At 41.6% G+C, this 15,509-nt stretch overlaps 1 protein-coding gene and 2 long non-coding RNA genes across 4 annotated transcripts; 1 reads left to right on the forward strand and 2 right to left on the reverse strand.

Annotated features, from left to right (window-relative positions):
• Window positions 1-1,356: 1,356 nt before the first annotated feature.
• LOC6525594 (glutathione hydrolase 1 proenzyme) lies at window positions 1,357-15,506 on the forward strand. Of its 2 annotated transcripts, none has more exons than XM_015190893.3 (7): window positions 1,357-1,721; window positions 11,821-12,048; window positions 12,355-12,458; window positions 12,859-13,399; window positions 13,486-13,899; window positions 13,975-14,616; window positions 14,674-15,506. In XM_015190893.3, the coding sequence occupies exons 1-7, from the start codon at window positions 1,663-1,665 to the stop codon at window positions 15,173-15,175; spliced, it is 2,490 nt and encodes an 829-aa protein (XP_015046379.1). In that variant the 5' UTR covers window positions 1,357-1,662; the 3' UTR covers window positions 15,176-15,506. The 2 variants fall into 2 exon arrangements, with proteins under 2 accessions (XP_015046379.1, XP_015046378.1); XM_015190892.2 differs by lacking the exon at window positions 1,357-1,721 and adding an exon at window positions 6,239-6,506.
• Window positions 3,223-5,481, reverse strand: LOC120322401. Its single transcript, XR_005562200.2, has 2 exons — window positions 4,064-5,481; window positions 3,223-3,997 (listed from the first exon to the last, which is right to left on the reverse strand). It is a non-coding gene; the product is annotated as an uncharacterized LOC120322401 (long non-coding RNA).
• Window positions 8,297-11,813, reverse strand: LOC120322400. Its single transcript, XR_005562199.1, has 2 exons — window positions 8,637-11,813; window positions 8,297-8,582 (listed from the first exon to the last, which is right to left on the reverse strand). It is a non-coding gene; the product is annotated as an uncharacterized LOC120322400 (long non-coding RNA).
• Window positions 15,507-15,509: the final 3 nt, after the last annotated feature.

A 15,509-nucleotide genomic window follows, 5' to 3' on the forward strand; every position in this document is an offset into this window, starting at 1 on the left:
ACATAGCGCTTGGATTTTCAATTCTATTTCTTTTTTCGATATTCTTCGATTTTGGGATCTTCCTCTTTTTGGAATGGGGATTATAAACAAACAAGTGGCGGATTGTTTATGGGCTTAGTCAGTGAAGTAGTGGGAAAATTTAGAAATGGGAATGGGGACCTTAAAACGCACTGACTTCCTTCAAAATATTAAAGTGCATGTGTATTGTACATGTATTAAATTAAATTGAATATATAAAAATATATAATACTTTTCCTGTCATAGCAGAAACTACAAAATGATTATAAGAGTTTTATATATATTTCTTTAGCCACCCCTTGTGACCATTAATTTCAAACTTTAAATAGGCTTCTTTTTCGCCAGCCCATAAACTCAACTTTTCGCCATTGTCTTTCGTCCATTCGGTTGCTCTGAATAATCTACGTATGTTTCGGACTATATATGTATCTATCTCGGAACATTTCACTTTCGCCGGCTGTTGGCTTGGGGCCTCCAGTTTTATGGGGATATATTTTATCTGTCCGTGATTCATGGGATTCATGCCACCACAGACATTCCCGCAAACTAACAACATGTGCCCGCCGCTTCCAGGAATCAGGAAAACTATCCGCCGGAATGGTTTACAGATCTTGGATTAGTTATGGATTTCTTTTGTCGGTATTATTTTGTATGCCATCCTTAGCTATCCAAGAAATTCCCATACAGGCAAGAGTTCTTCATTAAACTTCCTGAGTTCTCTTTGAATAAAACTGATTAATGGCTAGCCGCATTGCTCATACGCAGCGTTGGTCTCCAATGTTTTGTGATGTTGCGAGTAGTTTAATTGTGGTAAAATAAAACAGTGACATGCATCGCTCACCTACACGAAGAACTGAAAACAGCAACGGCAACGGCAGTCATTTCCTTTCGGTTATTTATCTTATTTGGACAGTGCCTGGCAAAATTATAAGATATGTCAGAAATTTATTGTTATTTATATGTGAAAACCAAAAAAGTCTAGCTAACATTGCGCCAATATATACATTTCTAAGTTCTATTAAGTATAAGGTGAGTTACAGCAAAGTTATTTCCCTAGCCCTACATGTATGTCGCGCACTGTTGCGGGATGCTTAAATGTTTATGCTAACGGCAGCAACAATTGGCCGGCCCACGTGGGTGGATTTGGATTCGGATCTGTATTTAGCTGCGGCTCTAGCTATGAGGTGGCATGGAATGGTGATGGTGATGGTAATGTTAAAATGGGGGAAATGGGGCCGGACTCTGCCTCTGCCGGCGTCGCAGCGGCAGCATCTCAGGACGGCATCTCCGGCGGAAAGTGAGAATTCAGTCGGAAACTGAACGCCGCGTACGCTGCCGCCTCCAAAAATTGTCGCTGTCCAAAGTCGCGACCAGAAGTAATCGCCACTTTCAACCTGTTCTAGATTCCACTTCCATATCATAGTTCCAATTCAAATCCAACCAGAACTGATTTTCCAAACTTGAAGTCAAGGAAATCCATCCGTGCCGGGTTCATAATAACTTTTATTTTTTTTTTGCAATTTTTTACTGTGCGTGCATTGGCATAAGCGATTTGAATCGCCAGTTGGCGGCATCGGCATCCAAGAGCTGGAGAGGAGGTGCTAATCCCATAGAGAGCACGATCAAATCGGCAAAATTTGCGAAATGCATTCCACGGCATGCGGCGTAGGTGCGTCGGCCACAAATCTCTCAACACTGCAATCGTAAGTTCGCCTGGGTTCAAATTGGGTCTTCGAATCCATAAAAACTTTATTAACTTTCAAACTATACTTAAAACCACTAAAAAGTTAAGAGAGCACTTCACAATAAATACACAAAAAATACTGAAAAACATACTAAATTATTGGCCGATCGAGTTTACTTACGTGCGACTTATGAGAATCGCATAGAACGGTAGCAAAAAATACCAAAACTTTTTATAATTTTTTTAGTATTTATTTTTTTTGCTAGTTGACAATTGCACAATAATACTTTATCATATTTAAAAATTGTTTCAAGGTTTTTACTATAGTTCTTCCAACGTTCCACTAACTAAATACATCTTGGGCAGCATAAACAAACGTTTGGATATTTTTGTATGCTCTCAAAGGTAACCCAAATGAAATGTTTACGTATCTTCAAAATGTCTGAGTGAATTCAAGGTAATCAAAGATCAAATCGCTTCAATGCTGTTTACATTTACATGCCAGCCAAATATGTGCATTGTGCCCACCACCCCCTCCCTATTTTTCTGTGTGTACTGGTGTTTCCTTCGGATATTTTTGTTGCCATTAGTACAAACTTTAAGTTTCGTCCATTTCAGTGGACCGCAAAACAATCCATCAACAAAAAAAAAAAAGAGGGATAATACGCGGCGCGGAAAAACCAACAAGTGAAATTCTTGTGCCCTGTTTTTTTTTTCTCTTGCTGGAAAATTGGGGGAGGAAAATCGGGCAGGAAAATCGGTGGATATGTGGGGGGCGCGGGGGCGTGGTCACATGCTGGGCCGTAAAGTAGCTCACAAGAAGCGCAATGTAAACAATTACTCACTCTGCTCGTTTCCCACTTTTTTCCGCCTTTCCTGCCCATCGATGTGTGTCAGACGAACCGAAAATAGTTTCCACAGGATGATTGGGGCGTGGCGTGGCATGCCACATGAAAGCGCGCAACACAATGTGGAGCACTTCAAAAACCAGAGATTCGAAAAACGAAAACAATAACATCGAGTACCAGAAGGGAATTTTTCCACGACCATTTAATGAGCCCGCCAAGTGCCTCCATCTCCATCTCCATCTCCATCTGCACTTTTTTTCTATTCCGAGGTGGTGGCGGATTAATGGGCAGTGCTAATCAATTTGTTGCCCAAACCGAATTCACAAATCCCAGACAGACAACTGACAAGTTCAAATATGCACTCGCAAAAATGAATATCAATGTTATTCTAGATAATCTAATACTGCGTGCAAATAGAACACGTTCATAGGTGTTTCAAAAATGTAATGTTTCGTAGGACTTTTATTGAATTCATAGTTAATCATTTCTTTCACTGTTAACAGTGGAAATGCACAAATATATAAATCTCGATTTCCGCGCCCCTTCTCCAGTGCGAGTGCGAGTGAGAGAGCAGATCGGGCCAAGGTTAGCTGGTTAAATAAAATTTGTGACGTCACCGCGTCGGCGTCGCCAACAACCAACGCATAAAAAATAAAAAATTAAAAATGCATGTGATGGATGTGTATTCTCCTCTGCATTCGCACCTAAAAAATGTCAGCGAGCAAAAAGCCATTTATTTATTTAATTTGGGTTGGGCCTGTGACCATTGATTTTGATGGGCAGCTTGCAGAGATTATACATATAAAGATTTTTAACTGAAATTATTGTCTATTTTACTTTGAAAAATGTGAGCGAAAATATGTAAGCGAATAAATACCATAAAATTTTAGCATGATACTTATTTATTTATATAAAGCAATCGTTAGATTCAACTTTTAATTCAGCTTTTTAAAATATACAAAACTTATCCGCTTGTTTCATATAAATGTAGACAATTTCCTTTTCATTTTTATAGTTCGCTCAATTTGTATGATTTTCCAGTTTTTTTTCGATTTTTAATTCAAAAAGAGGCCCACGCAATGTTGTGTTTACAGTAGCTGTGATTTATTATGCAAATCGATGTAAAGTTGAATGGGATGAATAAAATCAAACCAAAAAGGGCAGATACCGCAGGGTCAAGTGTTGAGTTGTGTTTTTTATGAACAGTGGGATGAGTCCGCGTGATGGATTCCCTGCAATTAGCCCATTGTCATGTGGATGGATGCAATGCCGCCCACTCCGCCCACAAGCGTACGCTTCAAGTACAGTGAAGCCTTCTCTATTCGCATGCCAATTTAAAGGTGATCAGATTAAGGTCATATCTTTGTTTGTTGTCACACACTGGAGTCACAAACGAGTTGTGGGTCAGTAAGGTTGGACTACACCGAAAGAAATGGCTTGGCAGATACTATGTTAAACAATAAAATAGACAATTGGGTTAGGTTTAGTATACCATTCTCTGCGGATGGTTTACCTTTTTCCTCTTAAAATCACCTTTTTAATATCGCTTTGAGCTTCTCTTATGAGTGCCTTAGTTTTTTTTCGAGTGCACCCAAACTGCGCTCAACTGCCGATAATTTGTGCAATTTGTTGACACACATTTTAATTTTTTCCGTGCGCTCTTTTTTGTTTGTCGTCCGCCTTTTGTCGTCTGCTGCCTTTGATTTGCCTTTGGATCCAGCTACTATATACCATATATCATATAGCATCTAGCATATAGCATTTAGAATATAGTATAGAGTATAGTATGGCGACTGTGGCAAATTGCACGCTTTAGCAGCACGACATCGCGCATGTAGAAATAAATAAGTACTATTTTCGCCAGCCACACATGTATCTCAGTATCTTTGTATCTCAGTGCAATTGACATGCTTCCATGATCATCCATGATGCCTCCTTGTGGCGTTTGGCGTTGCCTTTTGTCCGCTGCACAGCTCTCTTATCACCGGCGCACCACTGCAAATGTCAAACTGCAGCGGAAATCTGCGTGGCCCCACAAAGACACACATCGCATCACCAGAGTGCATGGAAAATGCAAAATAATACAAAATAATACAAAAAAAAACAGCTCAGATGCCCAGCGGATGTGCGGAGATGATGGCCAAGCGATGACCGCTCCAGCAAACACGCACATCTAGCAACAGTCGCGGTCAAGTCATTAGATCGATTAGGGAATAGGTCATAAAGGACACCAGTTTTGAAAACTATATTACTTATACTTTCACCATAATCTATCAGCTGTCACTGCAAGCTAACTTACCATTGCTTGCCATTATTTTATTGCACCTGTTCCCACATAAAGCGCCTTCAATTTCACCTGGCTTCAGAAGCAGACATCCGAAAGATGCCCAAGTCAGAGGGAAAATTAGATTCAACAGTTGTAGATACTTTCTCAGTAATGGGAAATAAATCAAAGTGAAATAAATGAGGAACATAAATACAGGAACGACGGTTATCCTTACTCAATTTGCCAACCTTGGCGGCGATTGCAATTAAAGTGATTTGATGATGTCACGGAATTGTCTCACATTTTCCGATTTTCCCTCCATGTTATCATTACTATTTTATTTTGCTATATTTTTTTTTCTTTCATTTTTGTTAGTTTGGCTTGGTTGCGGTTTGTTTGTTTGGTTGAGCCTGTTTTGTCGCCTCGCGTCGCTTTGTGTGTCCATTTTTGTGTGTCACTGTCAACAAATTGCTCTTAATGGCTCGCCGGCGGGTGGGTGGTGGCCACGCCCCCCAGCCCGGGAACCACTGAAAAAATAAAGCCCAGATATAACTAAAACCGAAAGCCAACCAGAACTCGCAGAACTAGCATCCAGAATGATGGCAATCACGGGGTCGTCTAATTTTTTGTGATTTCCGCACCGCCAGCAACAATTTGCAATGCATCGTGGAACAAAAAACAAAAAAAAAAAACAATAAAAAAAATATAAATAAATAAAAATAAAATAAAATATAGTATGAAACAAAAATACAACAAGAGCAACAGTAGCTGCGCTGCGGCAGCGACGCAACTTCGCTGCCCACTCGACTAGACGAAAAGCAGTCGCAGTCAGAGATGTCGAATACTTTAGAAAAGAAAGCTATACCACACTTTAAAAAAGTTTTTAAATATTTCCCACAATAAAAATCTATATTTAGGAGTACATAGTTTTCATTTATGTTTTATTAATATGTAAATATATTTTTTTTAAATAACTTCACCTGAGATGTTTGATTTTTTTAAGATATTTGATCACCTTTAAAGCAATACAAAATAAGGCAAAATATACATATGTATTCAATTTTGCACTAACATGTTTTCAGGTTTTTTTGAAATAATTTATAAATAGTTGTTTCTCCCGCACCATAACGTAATGATTTCTATATTTACTATAAAATATTAAAAGAAGATTTTAGGTTTTTCATGGTATGGCTAGTGAATTTGTATGTCTTTTATACTTCTGAAATAAAATCCCTATCAGTTTCGATTGCTTGCTAAAGGTACTAGTATCACAAACGTACAACTGTCGGTGCACATGTGTCTTATTTTTAAAAATCTCTAAGCATGTCGGGAATCAAGCCAGATGCGCATCACTGGCTCTGCCGCCTCCGCCTCAAAACGCTGCCGCTGCGCCAGCGTCGTCGTCGTTAGCGGCCGTTCTTAATTCAGTTGACCAACAGACGCAGACGACGTCGCAGACGCGACACGCGACTAAAAAATATAGCTAAAAAGAAGTTAAATATATAATTGAAAATTATAGAATTCCCACACAGTTATAATTAGCTGCGAATATATACTCGTATTTGCGTAGGATAATACGCTTGCATTCGTTACTCGACTCCGCAATTTTTTGAGTATAAAACTAAAAAACGCGCGCGTTTTCGAAAAAATTACACGACTTAAATTACAAAAAAAAGATATAAAATTAAAGGTGACAAAAAAATATATTTTTTTTATTCCATTTTGTTGTTGTTGTGGTGCGTGTGCGTATCTCAGGATCGTTAACTCAAAATGTGTTTTATTTCTGTTGTATGTTGTATGTTTCTTGTTTCTTGTTTCTTTTTTTTTCTTTTTTTGTTTAATGCTGGGCCGGCATTCGCCAGGTTCGCCCACCTGAAAAAAACCGTCCACCGCAGAGCAGAAAAAAAATATATATAGAAGGAGATATGTATATGTGATATTTATAAAAAATACGTTGGCAGCAACAAGTCCAAGTCCAAGTCTAGGGCCAAAAAAACACAGCGTGTCTTTTCCGTTTCATTTTGCAATTATTATATTTAAAAATAAACGAATACAGCAGCGAAACAAAGGCGTCGGCCAAAGAATGAAAGCCAAATAAATGCCAGACGCCGAAAATGCCGCCAAATGCGCCAAAATAAAAATTATAACAATATTAACAAAAACAGCAAATAAAAAAAAATACAAAAAAAACAGAGCGTAGAAAAGCAAACACTTGTTGAGAATGCACTCTTTTTCTTGTTCTTGCTGAAGGTCATTGGATGCCATGAAAAATGTTTGCTTCACAAATATTCAAGAATTGGAAAATGGGTGATAACATGTCGAATTCCTGAAATGCCAAAAGTATTCAAGCTGAAATTCATGGAAATCCATTGATGGCAAATCCATAAATCAGTCAAAATAAAATGGCATGGAAACTTAAGTAATTCAGGGAAAGGCGTGAAAAATAGGAAAATGTGTGATTAGTTTTCCCATATATCACATTTCATTGGTGCACCAAAATGTATTTAGTTGTAGTTGATTTCATATATACACAAGTGCCATTATACAAAAATGACCAAAGCGGTTCTTGGGAAACTCCACATGTTTTTTTAAACCGATAAATTAAAAGCGGAAGGAGCGGGAAAGAAATTCATAGAAATGCTGATATGAGTGCCAAGAGCGGAAGTGACAATGGATGTGGAATTGTCTGCAATTTCTTTATCGCCTTCAAATGAACTCAGTGTTAGGAGCAGAAGTTTAGTGGCCATCCAGGCGCAGCTGCAAAAATATTATATTTCCAACGAATCATAGGTACTCGTAACTCGTAATTTTGAACTCGGAAATCGTAACTTGATATGAATGTGAATATGAGTATGAATGAATTAAATAGGCTTTGCTGGGATTAGTTTGACATGTCGTGTGAGCTGAGTCTATTTTTGGCAATCACAACCCCTTAATCTTTTTATTGGCTTTCGGTGCCCTGACCTTCACTTCTGGGATCAGTGGGCAGCATAAAGATAATAGGCGGGAAAATCACAACTCCCTTTGTTTTCGGGTTATCTTTTGATCCCGCATGAACTCCCTCCCCTTAACTCTTTCCTTCACATTTTCCATTATTTTCCATTATTTTCCCTGGTTTTCTTTACTCTTACAGTCCTAGTGCGGTGTTTGTTTGTTTGGTTTGTTGTGATTTGGTGGGTTGGTTGATGGGCTGGTTTTTTATCAAGCTAATTCCCAGGAGAGCGCTCAATTGTGTTGGCTCAACAGATCTGGGATCGGGCCACTTAGTCTAACAGTAATCGACGCTAAACGCCGTCTCGTTTCGGTGCCTTCAGCTGATTGCTGACAACTTAATCAAGCGAGTGAACAGAGAAGAACAAAACCAGAGCTCTGAAGAAAAGCCCATGCCATGCCCATGCCAGCTAATATCTGGATCTGGGGTGTCTATCTGCTATGAGTGTACTCGTATACACAACACCCAGATGCTACTGTACAGTGTGCATATAGTATGTACTATGTAGCATTTAGTACACAATGTGCACCCGCATTTGGATTGCGCTACTTATCTGGTGGGCCAGCGGCCCTGAACTTTGGGCGAGATCAATTTGCACTGTCACCAATTTGGATTGGAAAAACGCGAGTGCCGCCAGTGCCGCCGAATGTGTCAAAATCCGTAAATCCGCGAATCCGGGAATCCTTCACAATGACAGACCTTTGTTCTAGTTGATCTATGACAAGTCCCTCGTCTGGGTTTTGGCGTTGGGCCATTGAATTAACCATCTTTGTGCTGAAAGGGTTAGGCAAATTATTATTTATATATTAATTATATATAATGACTTACTGAGAGCTACGTGCAAGTGCTCAGTGATAAAGTTGCTTAGAAAGTGTATTATATTTGCCGGAAGGTTTGGGTATTCCTAACTAAATAAAAGATGTTGCAATGCATGCAACTGTAAAATATCTTAGATCTTTTAATTTGGCTTGTCATCTGAATACTTCCGAAGTTTATGGCTGTTCTAGATTTGTGAAATTTGCGTTGAAGCATACCGTTTTCATAATTTCCCTGCCCATTCGATTTCGAAAGATGTTTTTTGAGCAGCAGCGAACAAAGCAGAGTAAAAATAGCTTATAACCAACCGACTCCTCGTAAAGCTGGAAATGGGGCCACTTTGGGGTCTCTGGGTGCAAAAAACTCAAAACTTTTGGACATAACACACTTAGGCGCAGTGCAATTTTGAGTATTTTTTGGGTGTCGCCAAAGGCGTTCGTCACTCGAAGCTAAATTATGCAGCGTATTATGGGCCTCGGCAAGTTTTGATTTATTTGCGCCGGTCTTCGTGCATTTTAATTGTATTTGTTTTGTCAAATTGTTGATTTAATTGCCCACCGAATCGATTCGTTTGGCATCCGAAATGCAAATCGGATTGGTGCCGCCATTTGATTGGGCTTGGGCATGCCCAATCAACCATGATCTATGGCCATCTGCCCTTGCCCCCTTCAAATACAAACAATTATCAAGCATTTTGTGTGGAAATTTACTCGAAATAACCTATGCTTTGCTGAGACTCAGCTTTTAGATTACAAATTATAGGTGGTTAAAGGGAAAAACACGCGTTTTCAATGCGTCTGCTTAATGGGAAATATATATATTTGAATAAATTGCAAAGCTATCTCTGTACTGACTGACCCATATCTTAAGTTATAGTTTTACCCTGCACTTAATACTTCCTTTTTTATTCAGATTGTGTATTCCTTCGATAAGAAGTCGGCTAAAGATGAAAGCCAGGCAATGATTTTTGCATTCCTTTGTCTTGTGAATATAATGGAGTAATTAAAGTAATGCACACTCACATCATGCCTGAAACATATGTCGCCATGTATTTGGACATGGGTGTACTTATTATTAATATTGCTTGTCGGTCACTTCCCTTAAAAGTATTGGCCCAAACGACGAAACTATCCAATAGCCATAATTCAAGCGGTTTCGCATCGGATTTTTGAAATTATTGCCTATTGTTTAGTCTTCACACGTAGGAATATTGACAGCCAATTCCAAATGCGATTTCATATTAGTTAGCTGGCAGTTCATTTGGTTTGTAGGCTTGCGCTTGCGCAGCGCCAAAACTAAAAGTTCTAATGTGAAAATGAAGTTGAAGGAATGTAAACTAAAGAGAAAGGAACTGAGCATTAATAATAATAATGAGGCTTGGAGAGAAAGCTTAACAATTTATTACATTGTAAAATTAGCTAAAAGAGTTTCAAAATGTTACCTAACTAAAGCAGCCGTTTGCCAAAACAAAGTTGCAATTGAGTAATTATCCTTGCCTAATGACCACCACCAACACGCCACCTGTCGTTCGGTTCCGGCGAACCGCTAAGTGGAAATAGCAATCAATTAAAGTGAAACAGAATAGGGAACTATTTGTGAGTATTTGTATTTAACTTGCTATGGTCATGGCACAGCGAACTCTATTTTGGGTTCCGTGTGCCATTTTTCGTGGGCGCAGCCAGGAACAAGTGGATCGTAAACCCCAATTGCATTCCGAATGCCTCATAATTGTGGCTTGTTCTTTCGGCCCACCGACCATTTAACGAAAACGAAGCGAAATTAAATGCAGTTGACCCAAAAATAGCGCTAATGCCTGCCTGCCAGGCCGCGCAAAGTCGGCAGCGGCAAAGAGTATTATTAACCAGAAAAAAAGAAACACCAACGGGCAATATTAAAAAGTGCACACCACGTATAGGGCCATGCGTTTCAGGCAGAGCTTCTACGGTCGTACAGTGGTACTTCGATATATTCAAAAGAAATCGCAGAAAACAACGAAAAGTTCTCTCCAAAGCTACAATATTGAATTGACATTTATAAACTAGGTTTTGTAACCATAAACTAAGCTTGGAATATTATGAGTTAATTCTAAATATGAGTGATATTATTATTTCTATATTAAAACAATTTCTGCCAGTGTAGCCCACAAAGACTTTGAACTGCACTCAAGAACGATTTAACATTTAAATGTTGCTACTTTTCAAGCACCCTGTTTTACGAGGGGCTTTTCCTCTTCAGCAAGTGTCGTCATCGCTGCGTGGTGGGTTAAAGGGGCGTACTCGCGGGCTGGGGTTTCAGGGGTTAAAAGGGGTTCGTGCGAGTGCGAGTGGCGACGTCAACAATTACAAATGTAGCCCAGGTCAGGACCGCGGTGCAAAAGGTGCTGCCCTGTCCGTTGCATTTTTGTTTTTTCTTTTTTTTTTTTTCAATTTTTTAAATTTTTTTCTATTTCTTTTCGCTGGCAGCAATTAACCCAATTCCCGCGAGCAATGACTTAACCCAACACCACCCCATTTCCGCCCACAAAATCCCGCGAACCACGCGAGCTCACAATCACAACATTCAATTATGGTTATGGTCGTAGCAACAAAAGGAAATCCACTCGCTCGATTGAGGAAAATGCATTTCCAACTGCTACCGCCTCTGCCGGCGTCGCTGTCGCTGCCGCTGTCGACGTCGACGCTTGTCTGACCCATTTTTATGCGGGACACGCCCACCCAAGGAACGTGGGGGCGTTGGGCGTTGGGCGGTGGGTGGTGAACGGTGTCGGGTAGCCGAGCACACAAGCCACATCCTGCCATCAAAGTTGGCGATGACGACAGCGATATAGTTGTTGTTTGAGTTGTAACAGTGGAGTGTCGCTAAGACGAACTCATATACGTTTTTGTTTAACAAAATTATACAGTATTTATAATATAAAAAGAGTGGTTTTATAAATATTAAAGAATTGTGAATCGTCTGCATACCACCTCTTCCAGTAATTTATAGAGACTCCACTGTAGTTCTCGTTTGTCGATGACTGAGAATCGCTTGAGATTGTCGGTGCTTTGGCCGCATTTATGTTCATGTTCAGTTTCATTTTCAGTTGGTGTTGAAAGCTGCTGGCGAAAACTGTTGCATATTTTCGAGCGCTGCGAATAGCAAAAACTGTTGCATTTGTTTACAACCTATTTACGCCTCATTTTCCACCAAACTACAGCTCCATCACAATCCCAGCGGGTTCGGCGGGAACTGGAACAGGAACAGGAACAGGAGCCGGAGCAAGTGCAGCAGCGGATGCCACCAAGATGGTGCACCACAGCAACGAGGATGCCATGAACAAGATACCCCTGAAGTCCGCCGGCGGTTTGGACTCCGATGAGGAGAAGAATGGCGGCGAACTCATGCAGGACACTGCCGCCGCCGAGGAGGCGCGTCGCGAACAGATGTGAGCATAAAATAGGACATTAACAATAACATTTAGGTTTGAAGAGTCCTTGGCGCGTTTTATGGCTGCGACGAGCAGAGGAAGCTGCTTACATGGAAATCGCATTAAACAAGTTGAGGCAACTGCAGTAGTAAATACTTGTTTTGAACAATTAAAATATATAGCTATGTATAGCTAAAGATTACACTATTATAAGTATTATAAGTAATTTCAAAATCATTTTAAAAATAGGTGTTAGTAAAAATTGTTCTTTGGTTTTGGGTCAATTTCTGATTATATCCTTTACTTTCAATTGAACTTTCGCAGGCGCGTGAAGGTTTTGGCCTGGATGAAGAAGCTAACCATCGTGCTGATCTGCTTCATCGGCATTGCCCTGATCAGCTACGTGATCATCAGCCTGTGTTTCAGTGGTGAGTATGGGTAATCGGGTCAAAGGTACATTTATGGCCAACCACATCCAGCTAACAATTCACTCACCCACTGCAAACTAATACCGAAACTCGTTTGAGATAGATATTGTATGTGTAGATGTATGTATACGAACAGACAGACTTTGGGACCGTATTCAAGACCGAATTTAGTCACCCTATGATAAAAAAAATAAAATAAAATAGAATATAGAAAAATCTTTGCTTATTTACTGCATGCTTTCGATTCATCTTAACCAAGCACCTGGCACTTAATCTAGTTCAAAATAATTTCTTCTATTGTGGCACCAAAAAGTATTCACATGAACAAAACCCCAACCAAAAACTTTACACCCCAACTCACTAAATAACAACAACAACAACAACAACAACAACAACGAAGACTGGCCTAAATCGACGCCAAATAGAAACAACACAACAACCACAACAACAACAACAACAACGACAGCAACACCAAGAACAACAAGCACAGAGGCAACCATAACAACAATTGCACCATCAGGATTAGCAACCACAATAAGCACCAGCACAACAACAATAGCAGCAGCAACAACAATAAGTGCAACACAACAACCACCACCAACAACAACAACAACAACAAGAACAACAACAACAACCACTAGCAGAACAGATAGCAATCCCAGCCCCACACCTAAAACATTTCATTCAACAGATGATGAGCAGCAACAGGAACCGGAAACGGAACCGAAAACGAACAACATTGGCAACCTCACGAACCCAACGCCCACTCCAGCGGACCAGCCCAATGTGGCCGCCATCACGGCGGCAACCACGGCGGCACCACCCACCTGGCTGGCGGATCAGATCAGGATCGATACCAGCGAGGAGTACAACTCGGTGCTGGGCGTCTACCAACATGGAGCCGTGAGTTCCGATAACATCGAGTGCAGCAAGATCGGCAGGTAACTATTGATATATAAAGATATATAGTTATATACTAATAATATGAATATATATATTAATAATATTTTGATCCCAATCCTTGTAGCGGCATCCTGCAGAAGAATGGCAGCGCTGTGGACGCAGCGATCGCCGCCCTCCTCTGCAACGGACTGCTGACGCTGCAGAGCATGGGCATCGGTGGTGGCCACCTGATGAACATCTACAACCGGAAGGAGCGCATTGCCACCGCCATCGATGCCCGCGAGGTGGCGCCCTACGAGGTCACCGAGGACATGTTCGACCAGCAGCCGGAAAAGTCCATGAAGGGACCGCTGAGCATCGCTGTGCCCGGCGAGGTGATGGGCTACCACGTGGCGCATCAGAAGTTCGGACAGCTGCCGTGGTCGGAACTGGTGGCTCCATCGCTGGAGCTCTGCGAGAAGGGATACCATGTGTCGCAGCACATGGAACGCTCGCTGGGTCTCGCCTTGCCGAACATCAAGAAGCACGAGCAGTACCAGTAAATTGTCCAAAGAGCATGAAATTGCTTTTGAAAAGTGCCTTTTTTTCTAAGTGTAGTATGTTCCTCTTGCAGAATCTATCTGAATGCGCAAACAGGCAAGCCCCATGCCGCCGGAACGGTAGTGAAGCCACCGAAAAATCTTTGCAAGACCTACAAGCTGCTGGCGGAGAATGGACCCATGGACATGTACAATGGAACGATAGCCAAGCTGCTGGTGCAGGATCTACAGGACATCGGCAGCATTATTGTGGCCGATGATCTGGAGTCGTACGAGGCCGATGTAATCAACTCGATTACCATGGACTTGGGTGACGACACCCTGTATGTGGTGCCACCGGTCAGTTCCGGTTCGGTGGTGGCCCACATCCTGGCCATCCTGCAGGGCTACAACTTCACGGCACACGATCTGTCCACGGATGAGCTGAAGGCACGTACCATGCATCGCTTTGTTGAGGCCATGAAGTTCGCCTTTGCCCAGCGTCCGGAGTTGGGCGATATGCATTTCATTGATGCACGCGAGCTGGTTAGCCGCCTGAATAGTCCGGACTTTGGCGATCAGAACCGGGCCAAGATCAATGATTCCCACGTGCTGCCCGATGCGCAGGCGTATGGAGCCAACTTTGCCGCCATTGCGGATCCGGATGGCACATCGAATCTGGTTGTTCTGGCGCCCAACGGAGATGCCGTCTCAGTGACCAGTTCCATCAATTTCTAGTGAGTACCCATAAGTTAGTTCACATAAAACTTTTAAATATATATAATAAATTTCAGTTTTGGCTCCGGATTAATTGGACCACGTACGGGCATTGTGCTGAACAGCGGAATGAACGACTTTGCGGTGGCGAACAACGATTTCAAGTTGCCCCCATCGCAGGCGAACAAAATCGAGGCCCACAAGCGTGCAATGTCCTCGCAATCGCCGATCCTTCTCGCCGACAAGGAAGGCAACCTGAAAATGGCCATTGGAGCAGCCGGTGGCAGCAAGATCATACCCGCCGTGGTCGAGGTGCTCGCCAATGTGCTGTGGTTCGGCGATGATCTGCGCCAGGCGATTGATGCACCGCGCTTCTACCACCAACTGATGCCCGATGTCCTGGAGTACGAGGAGAATGGCTATCCGGAAGCCCTGCTCCAGTTGCTGACCAAACGGGGACACAAGTTGAAGTCCACTCCCAAGAAAACGTCATCCGTGGTCACGGCCATTTCGAGAAATGCCACTGCCATCTATGCGAATGCCGACTATCGCAAACGCGGCGGAGTTGCAGGTTTCTAGGGTGATTAGTTGAAGAGGTCACCCAACTACCCATCCACCCACTCACTCACACACGCATAAGTCACACACACAGAAACGCACCTACACACACGCACAGAAACATTGCATTGAGATTAGAGTAGAACTGCCCGAAAAAGAGAGCAATTTCCATGGAACACGAGAGTATAAATGGGCAGATCTGGTTTAGAGAGTTGGAAAGCAGATCGATCGCATCAAGTGAAAGTATTTAAGCTAGCTATGTCTTTTTTACATACTATGTATATCGTACGTTATATAAATTTATATGCTACTACCTAACTACTACCTTATACAATAAAAATAAAAATAAAAATAA

Source organism: Drosophila yakuba, chromosome X, assembly GCF_016746365.2.
Source record: "Drosophila yakuba strain Tai18E2 chromosome X, Prin_Dyak_Tai18E2_2.1, whole genome shotgun sequence".
Lineage (NCBI taxonomy): Eukaryota > Metazoa > Arthropoda > Insecta > Diptera > Drosophilidae > Drosophila > Drosophila yakuba.

Bases quoted from the DNA above. Each gene is read 5' to 3' on its own strand.
- LOC6525594 (XM_015190893.3), top strand. From the start codon at position 1,663: ATGCATTCCACGGCATGCGGCGTAGGTGCGTCGGCCACAAATCTCTCA. The intron at 1,722-11,820 runs GTAAGTTCGCCT...ACCAAACTACAG, and splicing joins AATCTCTCAACACTGCAATC to CTCCATCACAATCCCAGCGG. The intron at 13,900-13,974 runs GTAAATTGTCCA...TTCCTCTTGCAG, and splicing joins AAGAAGCACGAGCAGTACCA to AATCTATCTGAATGCGCAAA.